The following is a 25,386-nucleotide window of genomic DNA, read 5'->3' as shown; positions in this document are numbered from 1 at the left end:
GTTAATCTCAAATAACCTGGGGACCGATGAGCGTCTATAGTCTATATAGTCTATATAAGAGGAAGAGACAAAAAGTGTGTGGATTGGGGGGGACAACTGTTCAGTAGCGGGGTGAAAATTACAACACAATATTCCATCATGATATCACAACAAAAGATATTATGATGATAGTTCACTGAATTTCAAAGTATAAGAATGTAAAAGTGCTTATTTTGATATGGAATGTTGTATACTTCACAATAAAAGCACATTTATGACGCAAAATAAATCTATTAATATCAAAAACAGAGAAATAAATGTAAATAATTACATGGGCAACTGTAACTAGAACACCAAACAAAAAGTAGGTCATTTAGATTTAAAAATTACAACCAATTGTTATTGTTAACAAATTAGTTTGGTATTATATTCTGTCTGTATTCCGTCACCTCAGCCACACACACACTGTGTTTGCGGGCCATTCATTTATTCATCGTCTATGAATGAATAGATGATAAATCCTATTCATCGACCCTCCACATGAGGGTCGTCCCATCGCAGGGACAACATTCAGGGACGAACAACCATTCACTCGTTCATTTGACCTTGGAGAAAACCCACATACACACAAGGAGAACGTACACACTCCACACAGAAAGTGAACCAGCAACCTTCTTGCTGTGAGGCACCAGTGCTGGCCACATGTGTCACTGTGTCCATTGTTGCCCACGGGCCGCCAGTTTGACCTCTTTGAATGTTGGCATTGCCACATGAGTTCACGTGGCTCTGATTGAACACATTTCAAAACTGTTTGAATGTTAAAAGTTTCAGTTTAAACGTTTTATTTCCAGGAATAAAAAACAACATCATCATCTTTCTCTCTTGGTTTAACTCCATATAATTAAAAATGTAAATTTATTGAAGGATCAGATGTAACCTCAATTTAAATGTCTATTCATGCCTGTGTGTGCCTGCTCATATGCACATGGGTGCATACGAGCCGGAACGCAACCGAGGCCTTGAATATTTATATATTTGTGAGCTACGGCTGGGCTGCCTCCAGTGGGATAGAGGTGTTGTTGGTGCTCAGCAGAAGGAAACGGGAGCAGGGGGAAGATAGAGGGGAAAGAGAGAGTCCCTCAGGCGTGTCCGGGCTCTGATGGCTCCCCTGACAACCTCCTCTGTAATGGTCTCCCTCTCTCTCTGAGTGCTGTGAAATTGCAGGCCGGCGCTCTACAGCTGAGGACTCAGAGGAGACAAACGGCCTTTTAATTCAGAGCGCAGAGAGGTGACGGAGAGGGAGGCCCTAAGGGAGGGCTACCAATCAGACATCCATCATACTAACCTCTCCCCTGGGACTGGCCCTGCCAAAGAGGGGCCCTGGAGGTGGTCTTGAGCCTACATGTGTGTGAGTGCATATGCGCGTGTGCGCGTCTTTGGGGCTGGGGTGACACCACATGCGTGGAAATGGCGGCTGCAGGGGGGAGGGAGGAGGAGTCGGGAGGAACCGGGGCTGCTCAGGTGTCCAGGCTGTCACAGCTAGTGCAGAGTGGAAGAGTGAGGATGGGGGTGAATTTCTTGTGGAGAGGAAAACTTCCTCCCTTTATGTCTCATTTATGTATGCAGCTTAGGATGTGTGTGCTGTATATTATCTATATCTATTTTCCATTTTCTTGGTATCACCGTTATTATTTTTTTTATAAATAATAACATTATTATAAATGTTCTCTCTCCCTCTCGCACACCCTGCATGTTCTGTAGGAGCTCAAACTGAAGAGACACAAACGATTTAAGGTTTGTGGACACAATTAATGATTCCTTTTTCCAGCTGTACAGACAGAAAAAAGAGAGAGAGATGACGACGATGATTATGATGATGATGATGATTCATAAACGCCTCTCGACAGAGACAGAGACAGTGAGAGGGAATGAACCTCTTAAAATGTGCGTAAACAGTTGTATTGTCTAGGAAAAAGCTCTCATCCTTCTATAAATAGAGGCTTAAATAATTAATCGAATGGTTTAATACAATTCTTCGTACACAAGTTGGATCTCATCCATGAATCCTTGTCTGTGGTGAATCTCAATAGCCCATCAAAGCTTCTCTAATTTACTGAATGCAGCGAAAATCAAAGTTATTCCAATGATTTTGGTAACTAATGTTTAAATATACATATATTTATTTATTGATATATATATATATATATATATATATATATACATATACATGGATGTAAAATATAAACATGTCATTTTGTCATTTCGATGGAACAACTCTTATCTTTAGCCATAAGTGAAATCAGCAACCACCTCCACCCCCAAAACAAGAAAAGGCCCCGTCTTGTATTTCCCTTGAAATAATAAGACAAAAAAAATAGTTTAAGAACTAAAAATCTAACTAAAAAAAGTTTGCTTTCCTTCACTTTAACAACAAAGTCATGCAGATTTCGGAGTCTTCATTCAGAAAAAGTATGAACTGAGTCACAGAAAAATATCATTCTGTGGCAAATTCAACTTTAACTTCTCTTAAATTATAACCCATTTTTGTACAATATTGAATAGTTTTGATTAGAAGAAAAGAGGTTTTGCCTGATGAAGATATGATGTTTTGGCCCGGTATTGAATCGCTTCAGACCAGCTGATACAGTTAATTAGTCACTCCCCCAATTCCTCAGGTGTCAAGATCTATTTAAACTGTACAGGACAGAGTGGAAGCTCTGTACGCCTGTTGCTGTCCCTGGTGCTTCCTGCCTGCCTGTGGTACCATGGACAGCTCCCTCCTGTTCCTCTGCAGGTGAGTGTCTCAGTGTCTCAGTCTCAGGGTGGAGTACAGTGTGTGTGTGTGTGTGTGTGTGTGTGTGCGTGCGCACGCACAGGAGAGCAAAGCAAAAGCAAAAGCAAACACAGCTTTTTATTCATCTGCACAATGTGATGTGGCTACATTCAATCAAGTGGTGACTGGACGCATTTGTCCCACATGCTCTTTTTCCCACCGTGTGCTTTTATTTGTTGGTTTGCCCCTCCTTGATCCACCCCTCTCTTTTACAGGCTCAGAGAGTGTAGTGTTAGGAGCTTGGATGATTGGGGGTTGGTGGGGTCCACTCATTCAGCCTTGTCTCTACAAAAGGCCTGAAATGCTCAGGTTTAACCTGCTACCTGGAGCACAAATCTACACTTGGCATCGGGGGTGTAAGTTTGATGGGAGAAAGAAAGAGAGAGAAAAAGAAAGAAAGAAAGAAAGAAAGAAAGAAAGAAAGAAAGAAAGAAACTTGATATCAACAACTTGATCACAGTGTAACTACATTATCACGAGCAATATTAAATTAATAATTTATTCATGAAAATGATATATATATATATATATATATATATATATATATATATATATATATATATACATATATATATATATATATAATGAATAGATCATTTTTGATAGATTCAAAGATTAGATGGATAGATTATCAGGATGTTTTTCACACTGACAGTCCATCAGTTCCTCAGTTTAAAATACAGCATGTTGTTGATATATCGACAATAGTGTGATGACTTTCACCTGTACTTGCACAAACAGACATCAAACTTGTTTTCGTCGTCCTCCTCAGTTGAAACTGACAGTCGTGGTGATGCTCATCGGTTCCTCCCTACACTCATGTACAATAAGTCTTAAAATAGTAACAACATTGTTTTATTAATTGCACATATATAACATGTTTACCCTGTTTTTTTTCATCTTCAATCATAGGAAGGAAATAGCATGCATTATTTGATGAGATAATAAGTGATTATTTTCACCTCTACGTGTTTATCCTGACAGTCCCGATGATGTTCATCAGTTCATCTCTGAATGGTTTCTTATAATCATGTAAAAGTCTTATTAATTAGACATATAGAGAATAATAGATTGAATTCTTGTGCACGTGTACGTGTTTCTTCCTTTGTTAAAACTGACAGTCCTGGTGATGATGTTTATCAGTTCCTCTCTGAATCTTTTTTTCTTTTAATTACATAAAACGAGTCTTTTAATCACATAAAGAAAACAGTATATGGTTTGACTAAATAGATAAATGGACAGTAATTGATTCATTTCACCTCATATTGTTCATAATAATAATAAAAAACAGTTTATCCTAATGCAGCCTGCTGTCCCCTTAAATGCTCATCACAGCCTCTCTAACATGTTTTCCAATCCAATCCAACTTTATATAAAAAGCGCTTTAAAAACAACAACAACAGCTGAGTACAAGTGCTGTACATAAATAAATAAAACAAGAAAAATATACAAACATACGACCTAATGGACCTAAGAACAAACAATGAAACACAATAAAAAAATAAAATAGTGTAGAAAGTATTTTTTTTTATATAATCATGTAGGGAAAAAAACTGCTTATTGCTGTATTAATAAGATAAATTGTGATTGATTTAACCTAATAACTGTGCATGCGTACTTGTTTATCCTGATGTTTTTTGCCCTCTTTTGTTAAAACTGACACAATAATTGCTTAACGTCGCCTCATAGTTGTGCATAGGAGTAAGAATCCACCAAACTGGTCTATCCTGATGCCTCTTGCTTTCCTCTATTAAAATGATCAGTTCATCAATTCCTTTTCTAAATGTTTTCAAAAAAAGTCTGTTATTCTATTAATTGGATAAATTGACAATAATTGCTTAAATTTCAAGTTACACTTGTGCACGACGTCATGTGAAGGAATAAGAACCACCAAATGTGTTTATCCTGATGTTCCTCGTCCTCCTCTGTTAAACTGACAGTGTTGATGATGTTTATCAGTTCCTCTCTAAATGTTTTCTTACAACCATGTAAAAATACTGTATGTTGTTTCATCCATTCCATAAATTGACAATAATTTATCCTGATATCTCTGGCCTTCCTTTGTTAAAACTGACAGTCCTGATGATGTTTACCAGTTCCCCTCTAAATCTTTAAAGTGAGTCGTATAAAGAAAACAGGTGATATTTATCAATGATGGTCTATGGACAGTAATTGATAAATGTCACCTCATAGTTGTACATGTGTAGGATTAAGAACCTCCAAAGTGATTTTGTCAGTTCCTCTCTAAACCTTCACTCATAATGATATAAAATGAGTGTCATAATAACACAACAAAAACAGTATATTGTTTTATTAAGTAAATAAATTTGTTGATTTGACCTCATATTTGACTTAAAAACACCAAACTTGTTTGCCCTGATATTTTGTGTGTTCCTTTGTTTAAAACTGATGATGTTTATCAGTTCCACTCTAAATCTTTAAACTGAGTCTTGTAAAGAATGATGTAAATAAAACAGTAGATATATTGATGAATGTCATTTGTGCATGTGTGGGAATAAGAACCACCCAACTTTAGTTTGATCCGAACTGATAACTAATTAGATAAAGTGAGTGTCATAACCACACAAAGAAAACAGTATATTGTTTTATTTATTAGATATATAGCCAATAATTGGTTGATTTGACCTCATATTTGTGCCTAATATCTGACGAAAAACCTGTTTATCTCGTCCTCCTCCTCTGTTCGCCTGACAGTGTTGATGATGTTTATCAGTTCCTCTCTAAATGTTTTCTTGTAATCATGCAAAATGAGTCAGAATTCTGGCCACAGTCATTCAAATTCAATCCCCCATTAAGGTGCAAAGAAAATGCTTAAACAAGTCCTGGGCCGTCCACTGTCACGTGAATTAGCGTGTTGCGTGTTTGCTTAAGTGCAACTAACAAAATGAGGCAGTGGGTAAATAGTGCGATTCCCTTCGATCGGTGGTCACTCTGTTAAAGCACCGGGTGACCAAGGCTTCTCCCTATTGATGAGCTGCAGCTAATCCATCGCATTTCCCTGTAAATGGCTTTCTGCATGAGAAAAGGCCCGCGGCCCCTCCTCGATCTGTAGCCCGTCACAGACTCACTGTGATGCAGGAGCGTTTTGTCACAGGGGCCCATAATAAAGGTTGTGTAGTATTAGCCCCTTGTTCGGCTACTCCCACTCCCACTCCCACTGCAAGCTCATCACATTCATTTCACTGACATGCAAAGTCGCCTTTTGCACCTTTCCATTTTTTTTTAAAGTCCCCCCAAAACATAAATAAGTGCTTAGTTTACTAATGTATTCCCCTCGCGTCCAGCCTGTGATGTCTCCACGCGCCCGCATGAAACCATCCCCGCGCGCGCTGGCCTTATAGAAACCAGCCAGCCAACTTCCACCGCGGCCATGGTATTTTGTGCACGGCGTGTGGTTCCAGGCTCTCTCCGTGTCCGAGGCTACAGCTATGAGCGTGTAACCATGACAACTGCGCTGTGATTGGCTCCGCTGCACGGAGAATTAACGAGGGCGTTATCCAATGTGAGCGCAGGCTGCGCGCATGCAGCGGCAGGCAGGGGGAAAAAAAACCTCGTGATAATCCATGGCACAGTGATGCGAAAGTGGCGACGTGAGGAGAGAGCGAAGGAAATGACTGGAGCCCACAAAAACAAAAGGGATGTTGTGCTACAAATAACACAGCAGTGATTATTAATGGCGTTTAAAGTGTGCGTCCGCGAGAAAACATGCGCGCTCTGACCATTATTACGCAGCTCATCAGCTGGCGCGGCTGAAATCCTCCTCTCCTTTTTTTTTGGATTGTGGATTGTGACAAGTGCCAGGAGGGACAACTACACCAAAACCAGGACCGGGACTTACAGCGGTTGCCGTGGAACTGTCACGCCTCCACCTGTGAGAAACTGGAGCTTCCTCCAGTTTTCGCTTGACAGACAGCGCACACTCCCGGAGCCAAGACGTTGTTCCGCGGAGACCCGGTTCCGAGCAGCGCAGTCCGTGCAGTGGGAAGGTCGGCACTCGGCGTCCTGCAGGCCGGAAACATGATGGTCCAATGTGCCGGGTGCGAGCGGCCCATCTTGGACCGCTTCCTGCTCAACGTGCTGGACAGAGCGTGGCACGCCAAGTGCGTGCAGTGCTGCGACTGCAACTGCAACCTCACCGAGAAGTGCTTCTCCAGAGACGGGAAGCTCTATTGCAAAATGGACTTTTTCAGGTAACGCGCGTGAGGAGTGTGGATCCACTTTGTCCCAAGAAAGAAAGAAAGAAAGAAAGAAAGAAAGAAAGAAAGAAAGAAAGAATCAAAGAAAGAATCAAAGAAAGAAAGAAAGCACCGTTTAATATTGGGTAAAGTGGGTGTGTGCAAACTAGATTTAAAAATGTCAGCAGGTTTATTAATATGTCGAATAAACTCAAAAATAATAAACCTAACACCTAAAATTGTTCACTTAAACATCAGATCTGAATTAGAATAAAACGGAAAATAAGAAAACATCTATTACACAGTCTCTGTTATTATATCATATTATTATTATTATTATAAAACGACTTTTCAAGGAGCTTCAGCGCGACATAACATTCATACTAACTCCTATAACACACAGCCAACAATAAAAAAAACAAAACAAAAAAAAACATTTACTGCTTATTTCATCCCATAACGAAATATGATATCCACTTAGTTATCACGTGGCCTTTTGATTGAATTCCTTGCAATGGAAAGAGAAATAAATAACGCCTCAAATTTAAATCACCCGTCTAAAATCCAAGTGTATTCTCAGCGTTTGGGATTTTATATATATATATATATATAGAATTATATATGTGTGTATATATATATATATATATACACACACAAATATCTATCTTCTGTCCAGCTGCAGACAACACTTTCTGCAAGCAGCAATTTATTAGGCTCTTAACCGCTTTCACAGTTCTTCCAAAAGTGTTTTCAGGTAATTGAGTGATAAGTGAGGCCCTTGTTTGCTCTTATAGCATCATTTTCATCTGTGCGTGCCCATAACCAACCCCCAAATTGTCTAATGACATGTAAGACGCGCGAGCCTTTGTTGGGACGAGGCCCCATTATTGGTCTCGCGCGGCCTTGACCGTCATATTACAGTGCTTTTTTTTTTCTTTTTTTTTTTTAAATGGCCAGCCATTAGCCAGGCGAAACAGTAATCACCCTAATGTGTCCATTTGTTGTGTAAGTAGAGTTGTGGCCTTTCGCCGAGGGGAGGCTTGGACATGCATGTGAAAGAGGAGGGTGGGAGGGGAGGGGAGAGGGGGGTTGGGGGGGCAGTGAAACGATACCATTGCAAATGGGAAAACAAGGCAACATTAGTGTTAAAACAAAAAAACAAAAAAAAGGAGGGCTGGCTTTCACCCCCAAAAGGTTTAAGAATCACCTCCACCATCACTTCCACCCCCCACCGCCTCCTCATCATCCCAATCCCAGTGAAAACCCATGAACAGGCCCAGGATGTGCTGAAAACAGAATCTCACACATACACACAGAGAGAGAGATGCTTTATCTATCTCTGATGTGCTCGTGCTATTGTTGCTGCACTTCATGTGCTTGTCTTTGTGTTGCTCTGACCTGAAGGGACTGCAGATGCGGAATTGTACACAGCACAACAATAACTGTACACTGCGCCCTTTGAAACACAGAACAAATACATAGATAAAATAGAATAAATAAATGTAACCAGCATTCAGGTATAGAGCTGCTTTAGATCCTATACTGGCTTAGGAAAAAACACAAACCACCACATTAAACTGCATTATTTTATGTTTATTTGAAATTGAAATTTTCCCCCACGCTTAACTTTAATATTCTCCACAAATAAACATTACACAGACTAGACAAAAACAGCAACAAAATTAAAAAGATAAAATAAATAAATATAAAGGGGGGGCTCTGCAGTGTTTGTTATATAGCAGTGTGAGTGTAACCACAGTTATTTCTATTAGTTCCCCATATCAGTAACAACAAAAGTAGGTTTATATGGATTATTTTTTTGTTTTATTCATCATTATTATTTATGTCAGACTTTATAAAGTTATTTGCTTTTTTTAACCTTTTTCAAATACCTGGAATATCTGCTAAAACAAATCACAGCATCAGTGCAGGAGACAAAATACCAGCAAACGTCAGTCTAATCTCACTCACTCACTCACTCACTCACTCACTCACTCACACTGTATGTACATACAGTGTGGATTTGTGCGTCGCAGTGATGAGTCCGTCCCTCCCACCCCGCGGTATTTAAACGCGGGTGAATGTGGATTAAGGGAAGATTTCCACCCTATAACTCTGCTTAATCCCATAATATATTCCCCGGCTACAATGTGTTGATTGTCACTAATGCGTTTCGCGTTGGGGGTTATTGTCACAGCAACTCCATCAAAATTATGATTTATTTTTAATCCCATTTATTTTTTTAAAGGAAAGTCAGACGTTATTATCTTTAATGAAAGCGCAGTCACTATTTATTCTGTCAGTTCATTTTACAGAAACAAGTAAACAATGACCTGTTTACTCATGTGTTTATTATACCTATGTTCTCTAATATAGTGTATATTATTATTATTTATTATTATGTATTTTTGTTGTTACTAAAATTGTCTCAATTGCTTATAATAGCCGTTTTCCATATTACAGACATTATTCAAATGATTCTATAAATAATTCCTCATATAATATTCATAAGATAATTATGTGACTAATTTGCTTTTATTTATGAATTAAGAGTCAGTTTATATTTCGGATATTATGTATTACATAAAGTGCTGGCTAAAAAAAAGAAAAGAGAAAGTAAGTGCTTCTGTTTCCACTTTGTGTGTGTGTGTGTGTGTGTGTGTGTGTGAGGGCCTACAAAGGGAGGACAATGGCATCTATCATTATTGTATTTGTCTACGTTTTATATTAATTTCTGCCTTCTCGTGCAGGCGGTTTGGCACGAAGTGTGCGGGCTGTCTGCAGGGAATCCTGCCCAACGACTTGGTGCGCAAAGCCCGCAGCAAGGTGTTCCACCTGAACTGCTTCACCTGCATGGTGTGTAACAAGCAGCTGTCCACGGGAGAGGAGCTCTACGTGATAGACGAGAACAAGTTCGTGTGCAAAGAAGACTACTTGAGCACCGTGGCCATTAAGGAAGTCAACTTGAATTCAGGTAAATCATGTGTGCGTTTGTTCGTGTTCCTGTCTCCCATCTAAAATGTCATCTTTGTCGGTCAATACGCGTGTGTATGTGCGTAATTTTGGATAGACATTACGCACGCGCGCGCCTATCTCGAGAGGCGAGTTTTGGAGGCTTTTCAGCGAGATGTTGTTTTTGTTGAACGTTTTCACTGGACCCGCAGAGACCATGTCACAACAACCTTGTCAGATGAATGGTCTCAATATTTACCTCCACAGGACAATGGCTCTCTGTTATTGTATGTCAGGCTCCGCTGGGGATGAACACGCTGCTCCGCGACCGTGCGCGCGGCTCCCCTTTAGAGCTCATGAGGACACGCAGACCCACTCCACACACACACACACACACACACACACTGCTGATTTATCACACACAGATATGTGTGATGTGTCTGTTTTTGTGAGGAATAATCTGAGTGTGTGCTGTTTTAGCTGTTTACACCGAGTGCCACATCCATAAATAACCATGGGCGTGCACACATGGAACACTGGTGGTGCTGGAGTTGGGGCCCCTTTTGAAACATTTTGAAAAAGATTTTTTTTTTTTCTTACTTTTAAGTTTCTTATGCGTGAGCCATCATTTCTTAATTGAAAGTATTTCATTTATGCAATAATTACTCAGGAGTTGGGTACATCCAACCATTGAAATAAATTAATTAATACATAAATATGAAAGAGGAAAATTATTTTAAAACAAGTTTGCATGGGGAAAAAAATGCATGCAACAATGTGGTTTAGCTTTTTTGTGGGTGTTGCACAAATTCCACCTGGAATGAAATAAAGCATATTTTGGATATTTGCCACATTTCCTCGGTGTAAAAGCTTAATTAAAGCAAACCCATTCACCCATCGTGACATTTTCGGATCGTGACCTTCCTCTTGTTTGTGTGCCTCCCTCCTCCTCCTCCCTCCTCCCTCCTCCTCCTCCTCCAGTGTCATCGTGTACGGACAGGAGTTTATCGCCGGATCTGCAGGATCCAGCACAGGAGGACATAAAAGAGACGGACAATTCCACGTCCTCAGATAAGGAAACGAACAATATTGAGAACGAGGAGCAGAACTCGGGGACGAAGCGGCGGGGGCCCCGGACCACCATCAAGGCCAAGCAGCTGGAAACGTTAAAGGCCGCGTTTGTCGCCACGCCGAAGCCGACCCGACACATCCGGGAGCAGCTGGCGCAGGAGACGGGTCTGAACATGCGGGTGATCCAGGTGAGACCCGTTTGTTGTTGTTGTTGTTGTTGTTGTTTTTTCCACATTTGTAATATAGACCGTGGAGATGAAGAGAGGCAGAGAATGCGCAGACAAAGACAAACGAGTGAGGAACGGCGGATTATAAATCAGTGGAATTACTCATTAATTCTACTTGAACAGTTAATTGAAGGCTCCATTATCTGCTGGAGGAATGTCACAACATGATGTGGCGCGAGAGCATCATCTTGAAATGGTTGTGTGTGTGTGTGTGTGTGTGTGTGTGGGAGAGATGTGCAATGATCTCAAATGAAAGAGTCGACTTCTTAAATAATTAGTTGTATACACACATAACAGGAACTTTTACCCATTTTTCTTAAAAAAAAACCCATTTCATTTCTCCATTTATAAAAAATAAACAAAAACAGGTTTAATAGATGAATGTGTAAACCTTAAATCTCCACATAATATAATAATAATAATCCAAATTTTATTTTTTGAGGTACTAATTTCCATATTTCTATTGAATTATGTGCTTTAAAAAAAAGAAAACTCCACTATATCCCCATTCCTGAAATTGAAAAACTCTCTCATTTGCTTCCAATTCCCACGTTTGCTGTATCAATACCTGCAGGCGTTAATTTATTCCCTGAAATTAAGTTCCAGTAATCCAATTTACTGATACATGGATATAATAAACACCATGTCCCCCCCCCCTCTTTGTGAGGACTATCATTTATTCCACACAGGCAGCAGTTTATTTTGTGTTTCCGCAGCCATGAAATTAGTGAAAGGTTGGTTTTGTTTTTGCCAATGGCAACAAACATGTTTGGCAGTATAACACAAGTGTACACTGTTTTGGACCTTTTCTCACTCTCTCTCTCTCTCTCTCTCTATCTGTGTGTCTTTTCATCCTCACGCACACACAGAGTCACTGGTTTGGTGTCTGGGTGCAGACTGTGTCAGGATGATTAGCACCGTCTCTGCCAACTGTGATGTGGCTTTTTGTGCACTCACTGTAATTATCGCTGATTTCACAGATTTACATACCACCCTCCCCTTTTCCCACCTCTCTGCTCTTACTCACTTACAGCCTGCTCCCACTGCTTATTAGAGCAGACACGAGGCCTCTCCACACTGCCTCATCTGTGGCATCATCATACTGCAGCCTGCTGCTGCTGTATATGTATATGTGTGTGTGTGTGTGTGTGTGTGCATTAGTAGAGCTCAATCCGTCAATAAATCTATAAATCAGTCAATTAACTGATCAGGAAACCAGGCAGTCACTCAGTCAGTCATCCATCCATCTCTGTGTCCATGATCTCCACCCCTGACTGCTTGCTGTGTTGCCTCGGAGCCAAAATGGAGGCTGCGTTTCGTCATCCTCCTCCTCTTTGTCGCTCACTGTGTGTTAAATACCATTGCTCTCAACGCGGGGAGCCCCGTGAGCCACGCTGCTTCTCCAGCATGTGGATGTAATCCCTAAGCAACGCTCTCTCGAGGGGAGCGAGAGCATTTCCATAAAAATGTACCCTACAGTTAGACGATTGTTCTCAATAAGCAGGTGTCGCCTTTGCTGCTGGAGCACATAGAGCACAGCCTAAGTGGTTTTAGGTGTGTGTGTGTTTTTCTTGTTTTGTTTTTTGTGTGTGTGTGTGTGTGAGAGAGAGAGAGAGGGAGAAAGAAAGAGAAAGAGGGAGAGCGAGAGAGAGCATCTGTGTGTTTTTGGTAATCTGCAGCACAGTGGGATCCTGCCTCTGGTGTACCCTCGTCAGTGTGAAACATGCATCATTATGCAGCAGTGATGCAAAGAGGCGAAACAAGATGTGTTATGTGCTTATAATGCAGACATTCTTCCATATGGCATGTAGTTCTGCACTTTCAAAATCCCCCCTTTGTTCCTCTTCAAAGACAGCTTATTTAACGCCACTGATAAGCTTTTTATGCTCTGATTTATGGCCGCCGCTGTTTATTTTAACTTGCACTGAAGGTGCACCGGGTTGTGGTGTATTTGTGCTATTTTTTTTTACTTTTAAGCCCAAACTCTTTCATGACTGAGAAAGTGTTGCTGGAGTCACCTGGCGTGTTGTGTTGTGTCACAGGTAGAAAAGTTTAAATTAAAATGGGGCCTTTTTTGTGATTTTGCTGATATTGAACTCGGTTTCTGTTCATCTGATCTGTCTTTGCAAACAGTTGTTATTTGAATACACAAAAAGCTCTTTCCACTTGAGCGAGTTTCAGGCACATAAAGCCGCTGGTGTCACCATTCATCGTCTGCCAGTGCTGAACTGATCTTTTCTGTGAATTTCTGACATTGCATTGGCAATTTTTCATTTTACATTTGGATTTGATGGACCTTTTCTGTTCAGGGTGTAACTGCATATGGATCTGTCTTTTTTTTTTTACTTTTTTCTTTTGCCATTTCTAACAATGAAGTCGAGAGAATCACACAGTGAAAGATAAGCCACAGCAAGTGGAGCTAAAAAATAATCATATTTCAACTAAAACAGGTACTTTTTTTAACATATGAACAATATTAATATTTCGGACTCATTTTCAAAATTGAAAAAGCAATTTTAAACATAACGGTAATTGACAAAGACTCCAATTTAAACATTCAATTTGTATGCCAATTAAAACCTGAAATGAATGAATGACTTAATAAAACAATTGTTTTTTTAACTGATTTTTTGATTCGATATTTTTACCCAAAGAACTTTCAGGAATTATGCGCTGGATTTGAATTCCACACATACTCACATTTTCACATTGAGTGTGAATATATTAATGAATATTAATGAAATTCGCTAAAATGATCCGGCTTCAGGTGGATTTGTTTGTTCCGAGGTGGAAAAGACTTGCATCTCATCGCATCTGTGTCAGACTATTTGCACTCTCGTTGTGAGGTTGTCTCGGTTTGACTTGGATTATGCTGAAGTCGGAAGGGAAACAGGACGGAGACAGGAAGAGGAAACCGATCCGTGAAGGCCGCAGGTCGAGCTCAAACCTCTAACTCTGTCTTTATTTGTCCGTCTGCTGCAGGTTTGGTTCCAGAACAGAAGATCCAAAGAGCGACGAATGAAGCAGCTGAGTGCTCTGAGCGCCCGGCGGCACACCTTTTTCAGAGGCCCAAGGAGGATGAGGTCCCTGGGAGGCCGGCTGGAGGATGCAGACATTTTGGGACCTGGGGCTTACGGCTACTACGGAGGTAAGAAATGCAGCCTTCAGCTAATGTCCTATATGATGGTAGGCTCTTTAGCTATAGCAAAACAAGAGGGATTATATGTTAAATATGTTCAACGGAGTCGTTTAGCATTTTAAAGGGCTGCTACTATCCCAATTCAACATATACATGTAAAATGTTGATATTGTTTTCCATTACCATAGTCCCTTCTCAACGTGGGCGGGGTCGCCATAGCACGGCTGCACGAAACTCGGTGTAACTGAATCGTTAGAATCAGCTAATTAAAAAGATCTGTTCACCCAGTCGTTCAGTACTTCCCACATGACCGGAGCGCAGACTCTGTGTGACACAGTCACTGAACTGTGATACGGCTGAATGGGTTGTGATTTGGCTAAATACACCAGACTCCTCTGTTAAACGTTGAGGTTTTAGAAATTGCCTTGATAAATTTTGGTGATTAACGCATGTTTTCAGGATTTTTAGGCCTTTTTGATCGAATCTACAGTTCGGCATATTTTAGTTTGTCGTGCTCACGACTCTTCCAGTCACATTTTAGTATCGGCTGTAGCTTCCTGTTCTGCTTCCACACCGTGTTCGTCCCCTGGTTTCAGCCGCATCTCCAGTGCAGACCCTTGTTTTTCCTTTTCCTCTGGTTGAGACATTTTTGAGAGGGGTAGTGGGAATTTGTTTTAGATTTTTTAACGTTTTCAATGTGTTTGACCGACTTTGGTCCAAGCATCACGAGCTGTCTGGCTTATTGGATGGATGGAGCTCCCGACCACAACATAAAAAAGCATTTTAAATTGAGAATACACGGACTGTACCACAGTTATCAGTAAGGTATTTCATTTGAACACGTTTCTTTAATATGTGACGACACACCATGATCATTTTATGACTTAATATAATACACGTCCTTCATAAAGCCCCTTTAATGTGCAATGTGTGAAATTATTATGTTAAGGAAATGTAAAAAAAAAACATATATCCTGGTTTTACCCTGAGTCCAAAATAGTGTTACTGCAAACTGAAGAGCAACCTTCAGCAGAAGGCTATGTGGGTTATTATAGGCTGCGAAGCGATTACATATAATTTATTCACTATTGTGTCTACTGTACACTGCAGATGTAACCTCAGCGGGATTTCTGTGGACACTGACGGTCACATTATTTCTCTGTAATCTTTTCATCTCACTCATTCATGCAGTCAGTGCTTAATGTGACTGTCACCCTGACCATGCATTGTTCAGACAGTCAGTAATGTTCCAAGATAATTTCGCTTCTCGTTTGAAAAACAAGGTTTAAGAAGCTTCGACAAAAAAGAAAACCCAAGTTTAATTTAACTCTCAAAGTCCACTTCATTTGGTAAAATGCTTACCTGCTTATCTTTCAAAAAGTCCTTTATTTAACCAGGTAAAGTCTTTTTAGGATTCTTTTCTTTTTAAGACCTGGCCAAAAATCCAGCATATAACTATTTCTGTGTCTCACTAAGTTTAACTTATAGCCTTTTATAGCCTTTGAGGGAAACTTTGGTTTCTTTTCTTCCCCGTTTTCAAAAAACTTCCTCCATATAAAAATACTTTACGGGCTAAAAGACAATTTAGCAAATGCAAGTAAGACATTAGAATAGAATCAGGTGAAGGATTCTTTTTGAATGAGTGGAAGAAAAAGAACTTTTCCAAGTACGGTTATTAAATGTGTTACTATATAGGTAGTAAAGAAATGATTATATTCACCTTTGTCCGGCTTAGATCTGGTGAAAACACACAGAGGAGGCAACTGTGATGTTGCTGTCTTTCATTGACTGTATCACTGCAAATTAAAGGCAATTTACAGCCTTGGCCTTGCACACTCACGTCTTTAAAAACTGATGGAATGTTCACACACACACACACACACACAAAGAAAATCATCTTTGATTTTGGGCAAATATTTGTAGTGATTAAATTGTAAAGTGGCCTCTACACTGAACGCCGTTTTCAAAATTGAATGTTCATCACTTTGTGTGTGTGTGTGTGTGTGTCTGTGATCTCCAGTGGGTGGAATGACACCTTCAAATCAATATTCTTAAAAAAAGAAAAAAAAAGAAAAATGCATGTAAAGACCACTTGAAAAAAAAGATGTATTTAAGCATCTGTTGGTCTGGACTAAAATAAATAAAAAGAAAATCCCAGACAATAGCAGGTGGGTGGCAGATAGAACAACACAGCACTAAGTCAACAGTGGCCTGGAATTGAACTGGAGCTTTTGTTTCATTGGAATTACAGAAATCACTTCCTTTCTCTTCTTAAACACGATTAGATTAGATTTATTTACTTTTGCTGGTCCTGGCTGACAAATGTTGTCATCCATGTTTTTAGCGTGATGAACGACAATAGAGTGAACCTTGAACCTTGAACCTCAGCAGCTCATCCTACGTCTGATTGTCGTTGGACTCGTGCTTTGCTTGGAGACCACGGCTACGTTGTAGCATGGCGGTTGTGGTCGTCGCGTGACATTAAAAGTGGACGTCGTCTTCCTCTAGCAAAACAAACTCCCGTTTGGAAACCTCAAGATTTGTGACTTGAGCAGCAGCATGTCGGTTTTTTTTTTATACTGGAAATTCAGACAGTTCAATCACATTAGTGCCATGCTTTGTTATCTATCTTCCACTAAATTGGAACATAATTGACAGCGTGTTCTGTTGAAGAAGATCTGAAACTAGTGATTGAGACCATGAACTCGTCAGGAAAAGGTTTACTGATGTTTTAAATCAAGTTAGAATTAGAAGCTCATTTTCCCATAGACTTCCATTCAAGTTGATTTCTTTCTGCAACTAGTGCTACCAGCCCCCGACAAGATCAATATTTTATTTCTCCAGACTATATGTGAGGCTATTGAGAGCATTCAGTTTGCATCACTCAGCACACAGACAGGAAATGGGCTCAGTCCAAAGGTAACGCACTTCTCTCCGCTGCCACGTTACAGCTCACAGGTGGAAAAGTCACATCTTGTTTTGTTCAGTCAGTGCAGAAACTGAAGTGTGTGGGGAAATTCACAGGGAATTATGTGCTGGACTGTTTCTCTCGGTCGGATGCTGCGACTTTGTGCAGCGTGAGCTGGTTGCCTGGCAACTTCGCGTTGATGGCAACAGTTTGCTCTGCTCGGCGTAAACAAATGAGATGCACCGTGGTAATTCATTAGTGTTGATGAACTGTAAAGGTGCTGATTGTAACACCTTTGACCCCAGCCATCTGTCCAGTCGACTGGTTGCTGGTTGCAGATTATTATTTTTTTGTTTAAACAGTCTTTCCATGTTTATTTTAGCAAGAAAATGGATGTACTCGCCAAAATGTAAATGTGAACTCTCCTGTAGAACAACAGTGTTATAGTTGAGCTCAGTTTTTGGTTATTTACAGACGCATCAAAGTGGACCGACAGTGGGTTTTGGATTCAAGTTTGCGCTGCTTGAAATGAATGGAGTTATCTGTCCATCCGTTATCTACCGCTTTATCCTCGATGAGGTTCGCGGGGAGTGCTGTGCCAATCTCAGCTGACATAGGGCGACAGGCCGGGTTCTCCCTGGACACGTCGCTAGTTCATCGCAGGGCCACATAGAGACAAACAACCATTCACTCTCACGTTCACGTTGCATGTTTTGGACTGTGGGAGGAAGCCGAAGAACACGGAGAACCCCGAGTCCAACCAGGGCTTGAACTTGGGTCTTCTTGCTGCAAAGGCAGAGTTAGTTCATCCAAATTACAGAAAAACTATCAAAAAAAACTGAACTACTGTAGGAGATGAAGTGAATTACATGAGCTTTTTTTCCCAATGAAGCCACTAATAAAATTGTCCAAGTGAAATGTTTTCCAAAATAATTGTTGTATTCTGTAGTTTAACAACTGAGACCTAGCTTCATATTCAATACTCAACAGAAAAACACAACTAAAAAATAACCACATGGAAAATAAGGACGTTGTCACCAGGCCCTGAAAGTGAAGCCAGTGCATAATTGTCTGAAACTTCTATTCTCTTGACTGTCCATCAGGGGGCGACTCTGACTCTGTATTTATGGTCATAATAACTATAGTTTCAGGTCTTTTTCCACACAGCGTGACGTCCATTTTTTAAATTATAGTCCCATTTAGAGTCAAATATATGGTAAGGCACATGCTGGGGCATGGGCACTGTGTGATTGACAGCTGTATTATTTGGCTAAAAAAAAAAGTACCATGTAAAAGTGTATTTCTGCCTCTTCCGCCGTTCATCATGGATTTTGAATGAATATATGAATGAATTTGAAAATGTCACCTTGTCCCCGGTATAGAGTGACTGTGAAGTTTCCTCATTGGGGACACAAATTGGCGCGGCACCTCTCAGAGACACAAATACATCAGTCAGGTTGAGTAAGAAAATGTGTAAAAATCCAGGTGAAATTGTCGTGCTCTTTGAATTTGAATAAAAGCTGAGACATTTAAGACACGGCAGACTACAGAATGTGAATCGAGCTTTGTTAAGACATTGTGGTTGAAGTGAGAAGAGGATTTTTTGCACGTGTGTTTTTTCAGCCACTTGACTGATAATAGTCTTCAAGACAGTCTACACTATACCGCCACTTTAGTTCTGACTGGAATGCTCAACGACTATTGGATTAGTTACGTTTTGTAACCAACATTCACGGCTCCATCGCGTGTCATTCTGACTTTAATTGAGTGACAAAAAGTCCTAATAATAGCATATTTTGAATAACTAACAAACTAGAAGCCATTGTTTTTGTTTGACTTCTGCCGCATGCACACAGGATCCGTCATTAAATATGACTCATTTGAAAAGCTATAGATGATCCAGCTCCGTCATTGTAAATAAAACACAGCAGTAGCACTGAGAGCGTAAATTAAGGAGGTGCAGATGCCGGTAGCAGCGTGAAGTAGATAAAGCAGTGGAATGAAGTGTAATTAATAGGGGGGAAAATTATTGGATGGTGAAAGAAAAAAGAAAAAAAAAGAAAACAGCTCATTGATTAGATACTGTAGAGTGACAGAAAATAAATCAACAACAATCAGGTTCCAGCTTTTCAAATGGGAGTATTTGCTGGGTCCATTTTTTTCTTATATTCTTAATTAAAAATACATTATAGTAGATAATGAGGACGCCTGGTGAGGCAGAGGCAGGTGATGTTGCTGGAAGCTACGTCAGACATGACAAAAGAGGTGTAGTCGATAAGACCTGGCGGGGCTGCGGGGAGCCTGGAATCTCATTTTGGAGTTCCTCATCCAAATCCAGAAGTTTGGGCAGGGGGAATCTGTGGAGGTGCACGCATGGCTGCGAGCTGAATGAGTGAGGGAGATGAATGCAGTGTGTAGAAGGCGAGTGAACTGAGGTGGAGAGGTGTGGAGTTGTTTATACACTCAAATGAGGCTGTTGGAGCCGGGGTTGGTTGGAAATTGGACATGATCAATTTCACCACTTACATAGGTGTGTGTGTGTGTGTGTGTGTGTGTGGAACTGCACACCGCTCTGGGGAAATGTGAATGTTTATTATGTTCAGAATATTCACAGTCTTTGATAGTCTAACCTCCTGTTTTCTCCCGTTCCCTCCACAGAATACCAAGGTGACTATTATGGACCGGGGAATAACTACGACTTCTTCCCTCACGGTCCTCCGTCTTCTCAGGCTCAGTCTCCGGCTGAGTCTCCCTACATCCTGGGCTCTGGGCCCGGAGCCATGGAGGGATCGGGACACCACCCTTCAGACGACCAAAGGTTCACGGACATGATCTCCCATGCGGAAACACCGAGTCCAGAGCCCGGCTTACCCAGCTCCCTGCAGCCTGTCCCGGGGGAGGCGTACGGTGGTGGACCCAGTCCTCCTTTCTCCTTGGCTAGTAACTCCAGCTACAGCGCCCCTATGTCTCACCAAGGCCAGGAGATGGGAGAAACTACAGCCTGGTAAAGGAGGCACCACAGGGACTATTCTTGGGCTGAATGTCATTTCAGTCTAGTTAATTCAGGAGACGAGTGGAGGAAAAAAAAGACATTGTGGAGTGGAAATTTCTATGGAAGACGGTCAGCTGATGAATTGATGGACACAGACATGGAATCTAGAATGGGATAGCTTATTGGAAAATAAGATAAATAATAATATTTGCGGCCCAGTAAACGTTCCAAAGCATATCCTTCACTGGATTACTGGACTTGAACTATTTAAAAAAGAAAAAAAGAAACTGTCGTGATTCTACCCAGCAAAATGCTTCTCGCCTTCCCCTCAATGTTAACAAAGGTTTCTTCTAATGCTCTAGGCAGGAACACATTAGAGACAAATGCCAAAGGGGACATCTTCATTTCTCACCACACGTTTGAAACATTGCTTCAAAGCAATATAGGTTTTTGTTGTTGTTTTTTTTTTTGTTCTTATTTGATTCTTCTTTGCTCTAGTCCTGTCTGTACTGCTTAACTACCGCCATACCCTCAATACTAGAAAGACAAAGGACCCGGGTTTAATATACAGGCTCTATTTCTCACACGTGGCAATCAATACAGGACATGTTTGTTCAAAAAAAAAACATCAACGCTCATTTTACATGTTCTTTTCTGTAAGACAGTGTCAAACCAAAAATTGCACACACACACACACACACAGTAACAATCTAATCTATAGCAGAGAACCCAGCTATAAGTCTTTTAATGCTCCAAACGTATTCTTGATCATAGCTTCAAAGGAGGATGTCTACAACATTATTCAAAACACGGACACAATTATGCACACACACTCAGACACACACACACACACACACACGCACACACCCATCTCACACCCATCCAGGCGGCCCTGATAGTTCTGCTCCGCGCACTGCTTCACCTGACCTTCCTTTTGTTGCGCTCCCTTTTAAAAAACATGTTTTAATGGAAATGATTTTCAAAAGAACATTGAACCCATAATGGAGAATCTCCTTCAACAGCTGAGGTCTCCTTCCTCTAAAGAAAGAAAACAAAAGAGGGGGCAGACTACATCTGTGACATTACCAGTCTGCTCTGAAGCTCTCATTGCCATCTAGTGGCCATGTTGGAAAACACTCATCAAAATGTGTGTGTGTGTGTGTGTGTGCGCGTGTGTCTTTTGCCAACTGATAATTCTGCAGTTTCAGGGCCAAGTCTCATTAGAGCTCTGATTTTGAAAAGCAAACACAATATTTTCATTGTCTGTTACAATGCCGCTACTAAAAAGGTGACGCGCACACGCACGCACACACACACACACACACACACACACAACCCAAGCTATCTGATATTACTCAACACAAAACCTCCCACAATCCCTTTCTTCAAAGACATACGTACACCTTTGAGCTGCGTCTTCGTGGCCCACGCGACACGTCTTACACAAAAACGCATGTGGTAATGCTGAGTTAGCGCTACTTGAATATTGTTTTGAGTTCATTTGCATTTCCTTTGGACACTGTACAAGATCCAGAAAGAATGTGTCTCATTTCTAATGTATCGAGACATCCTTGGATACAGAGTGTGTGTGTGTGTGTGTGTGTGAGTGAGTACCTGAACGACTGAGGATGTGTGTATGCGTGCACTTGTGTGTGTGTGTGTGCATTTGTGCACACTGCAGGGGTGGGGGATTAGGGCAAGGCTGTATTATTTCTATGTAAATAGCACTGGTAATAAAAACCTTCTCTTACAACTTAAAGAACTGTCCTCACTCAGTGTGGCTTTTATTTTATTTTTTTACTTTTTTGTTGCATGTGAAGGTAAATTTTCAGTTAAATCTTCATCCTCTTCTACATTACAATGGCACTTCACTACATTTTAGAGGTAACTGTTGCTCTTCACACACGGAATTCCACTTTAAATCAACCAACACCAATATGAATTTCACAGACTGACAACCTGACTGTTATAGATTATATTCAAGTGCAAGCATCGAGTGTGTTGTCTGTAAATGTTGAAGACCTTTGTGGTTTTGTTTGTTTGTTTGTTTGTTTGTTTTAGCAGGCAGCGCAACCAGGAAGTTAAAGGTGAAAATCAAAATCATTCTAAATGAAGTCGTGTTATCAGCATCATAAAAGACCAGCTTCCTTTTGAGATTACTCAGACATATCTGTTGTTATGAACTCTTTGACAGCTGTCGTTAATTCAAAGAAGACGATTTTCTAAACACAGATACAATCCTACAAAGTAAAATATCCAACTTGAACCTAATTTAATTGCTGGGTGTCATATATTGTCACATTATCACATATTATATATGTAGCCTCTGCATATATGACGGCACCTGCGTCGTAAAATGTGGATATGTTCAACCTGTGTATTAGAAATACATGTTTTCATATGTTTTATACATATGTCATCAGGTCATTATATATGTTTTTAACTCATATGTACATATATATCTTAAATGGAAATTCAGTATGTCTACATATATTACATTTATGGTTGGGCGTATCTAGAAATTTTTTTAGATTACAGTCCACAAATAGCCAGTTTATATATATATATACAGTTTATATATGTATGTATATATATCAATATACATGTTGATATATGTATATATATGTATATATGTTGATCTAATATATATATATTAGATCAATATATATGTGTGTATATATATATATATATATACACACATATATATTGATCTAATTCCATCCAGGGGACAGTGTGTTGTCATGGATACCACCAAGCAATACCGCCTTCACCTAATTGAAGACGGAGTTGCAGCGCGGAGCAAAAGCTTAACAAAGGTGGCTTCATCTCTGAGACAAGCATGCGTATAAATATGAAGCCGTGTATTTGCCTCATTGTGGCATTTATTGAAAGGAGAGACTGTCAACCATTCAATTTTACATTTAAAAAGGGAAAACAATGATTCGTGCCCTTGGTGAGCAGACTCCTGAGCCGCATTGCTTACAGCCAGGACGTGCTGGCTGCATGAGCAATGTCTGTAACTGGCATAATCTCTTGCTCTAGCAGTTATGTTAGATGTTGCAAATGATAGAGAAAACCTCAACATCTGTTTAACATGTCATACATTACAAATAAACAACTGACATTCCACTCACATCGTTCACATTTTCGTTGTATGCTGTGTCTACAATGACAAGAAAGCTTATTTTATTTCATCTCTGTTAATAGACGACCATGCTTTAAACAACTCCATGTTCTATGCTGTGTCTATCAGCAGTAGTTAAAGAAAAACAATATTTCATGTTTGTCAATACAAAAGAAACTACACTTGAGAATCCAAATATAAATAAGTTCAAAGATGGTAAAATGTCTTACAGGACAGAGCAGGACCATTGTGCCTGCACGCCACATCACTACCGCTATTCCCTCTCATTATATGTATAATTACTTCACTAATATGATTTTTTTTCCTGAGGCCTTCACAAAACCAGGAGCACAAAATCCCATCCTGTATGAAACTGAACACAGACCAGTGCCTTTTGGCAGCTCTGTCCCTCTCCAGGTCCCTTAAAGCCCACACACACACACACACACACTTCCCATATCCCCTTATCCTCCTCTTTATCCCCTCCTCTGGCTCCACATCCCCCTCCTCTTGCTGTGGGGCCAGGTGGGCAGAAGGTGGCCCAGGTCTGCAGTAATTTTCCCCCTGACTGGTTTTAATGTAAAGGGTAATGTGAGCAGAGACAGGGAGACACTGTGTGTGTGTGTGTATGTATATACACACACACACACACACACACACACACACACACACACACACACACACATAGAAGTGGATGTGGTTCTCATCATCATCCAGTCCATTACTAAGAACCTCTGTATCCTTGTATTTGCTTCCTCTGTTTACTCTCTAGAGTATTTTTCCTCAATTCTGCTTTTATCACTCTATCTCAGCTCCAGCAGCGCAACACACACACACACACACACACACACGCACACACAGAGTGAGAGAGAGAGCCTGGGTGCTCTGAAGTGAGCCTATACTCTTCTGTTAGGGTCCAAAACAAATCGGCTGTTTACCCATGTAGACATGCACCTGCACTTAGCTACAAACACGTAACCCTCACATCCTCCCCCACCCATGCACCACACAGACAAACACACACACACACACATACATACACACTCCTTTTTCTTTTGGACATCAGTCGTGACAAGATCAATGTTTATACCAAAATAGATCCTAAAGACATGAAAAAAAGGAGTATAGACTACACACACACACATACACACACTCTCTGCATTGACCAAAAGCTCACACCTAACATTAACCAAACCCTGTTAACACCTAACCCTTAGTTTACGGTATTTAACTGTCGCTTTAGAAATTAGGTCCTGCCCCAGGACCAGGATTTGCTCCCCAAGAGGACTACTGATCCCAAAGAGGTAGCAAAAAAAATGCATGTGCATGCATACACACACACACACATACACATTAGCACTGGGACTTGAGCCCCAGTAAACCTCCACCAGGTACCCTCAGTAACCTTCACCTTCGTTTCACCCAGTAGCATCTGGTTATCACTCTCGAACACACACACACACACACACACACAGAGGTGCACACTCACACTTGTGCAGCCTCGCATGCACGCGCGCACACACACACACCTATATATATAAATATATATATATATATATATATATATATACATACATATATATGGGTATGCCACACACACACATATATATATGGGCATGCATACACACACACCTATATACATACATATATATGGGCACACATATATATGGGCATGCACATACACACACATATATATGGGCATGCAGCACACACACACACACACACATATATGGGCATGCACACACACACACACACACACATATATATATGGGCACACACACCACACACATATATGCATACACACACACATATATGGGCATGCGCACACACACACACACATATATGGGCATGCACACACACACACACACACACACACACACACACATATATATGGGCATGCACACACACACATATATGGGCATGCATACAGCACACACACACACACATATATGGGCATGCACACAC

The 25,386-nt window shown here is 40.6% G+C and overlaps 1 protein-coding gene across 1 annotated transcript; it reads left to right on the top strand.

Moving 5' to 3' along the window:
• The first annotated feature begins 6,415 nt into the window (after positions 1-6,415).
• Positions 6,416-20,564, top strand: lhx5 (LIM homeobox 5). Its single transcript, XM_044012978.1, has 5 exons — positions 6,416-7,023; positions 9,759-9,982; positions 10,942-11,219; positions 14,241-14,406; positions 19,964-20,564. The coding sequence occupies exons 1-5, from the start codon at positions 6,851-6,853 to the stop codon at positions 20,311-20,313; spliced, it is 1,191 nt and encodes a 396-aa protein (XP_043868913.1). The 5' UTR covers positions 6,416-6,850; the 3' UTR covers positions 20,314-20,564.
• The last annotated feature ends 4,822 nt before the right edge of the window (positions 20,565-25,386 follow it).

The sequence above is a fragment of the Solea senegalensis genome, linkage group LG21 (genome assembly GCF_019176455.1).
Source record: "Solea senegalensis isolate Sse05_10M linkage group LG21, IFAPA_SoseM_1, whole genome shotgun sequence".
NCBI lineage: Eukaryota > Metazoa > Chordata > Actinopteri > Pleuronectiformes > Soleidae > Solea > Solea senegalensis.
The sequence above is the reverse complement of the archived record's forward strand: the minus strand, read 5'-3'. Positions and strand labels throughout refer to the sequence as shown.

Coding starts and splice junctions, on each gene's coding strand:
- lhx5 (XM_044012978.1), top strand. CDS start 6,851: ATGATGGTCCAATGTGCCGGGTGCGAGCGGCCCATCTTGGACCGCTTC. Junction 9,983..10,941: donor GGAAGTCAACTTGAATTCAG/GTAAATCATGTG, acceptor CTCCTCCTCCAG/TGTCATCGTGTACGGACAGG. Junction 14,407..19,963: donor GGCTTACGGCTACTACGGAG/GTAAGAAATGCA, acceptor TTCCCTCCACAG/AATACCAAGGTGACTATTAT.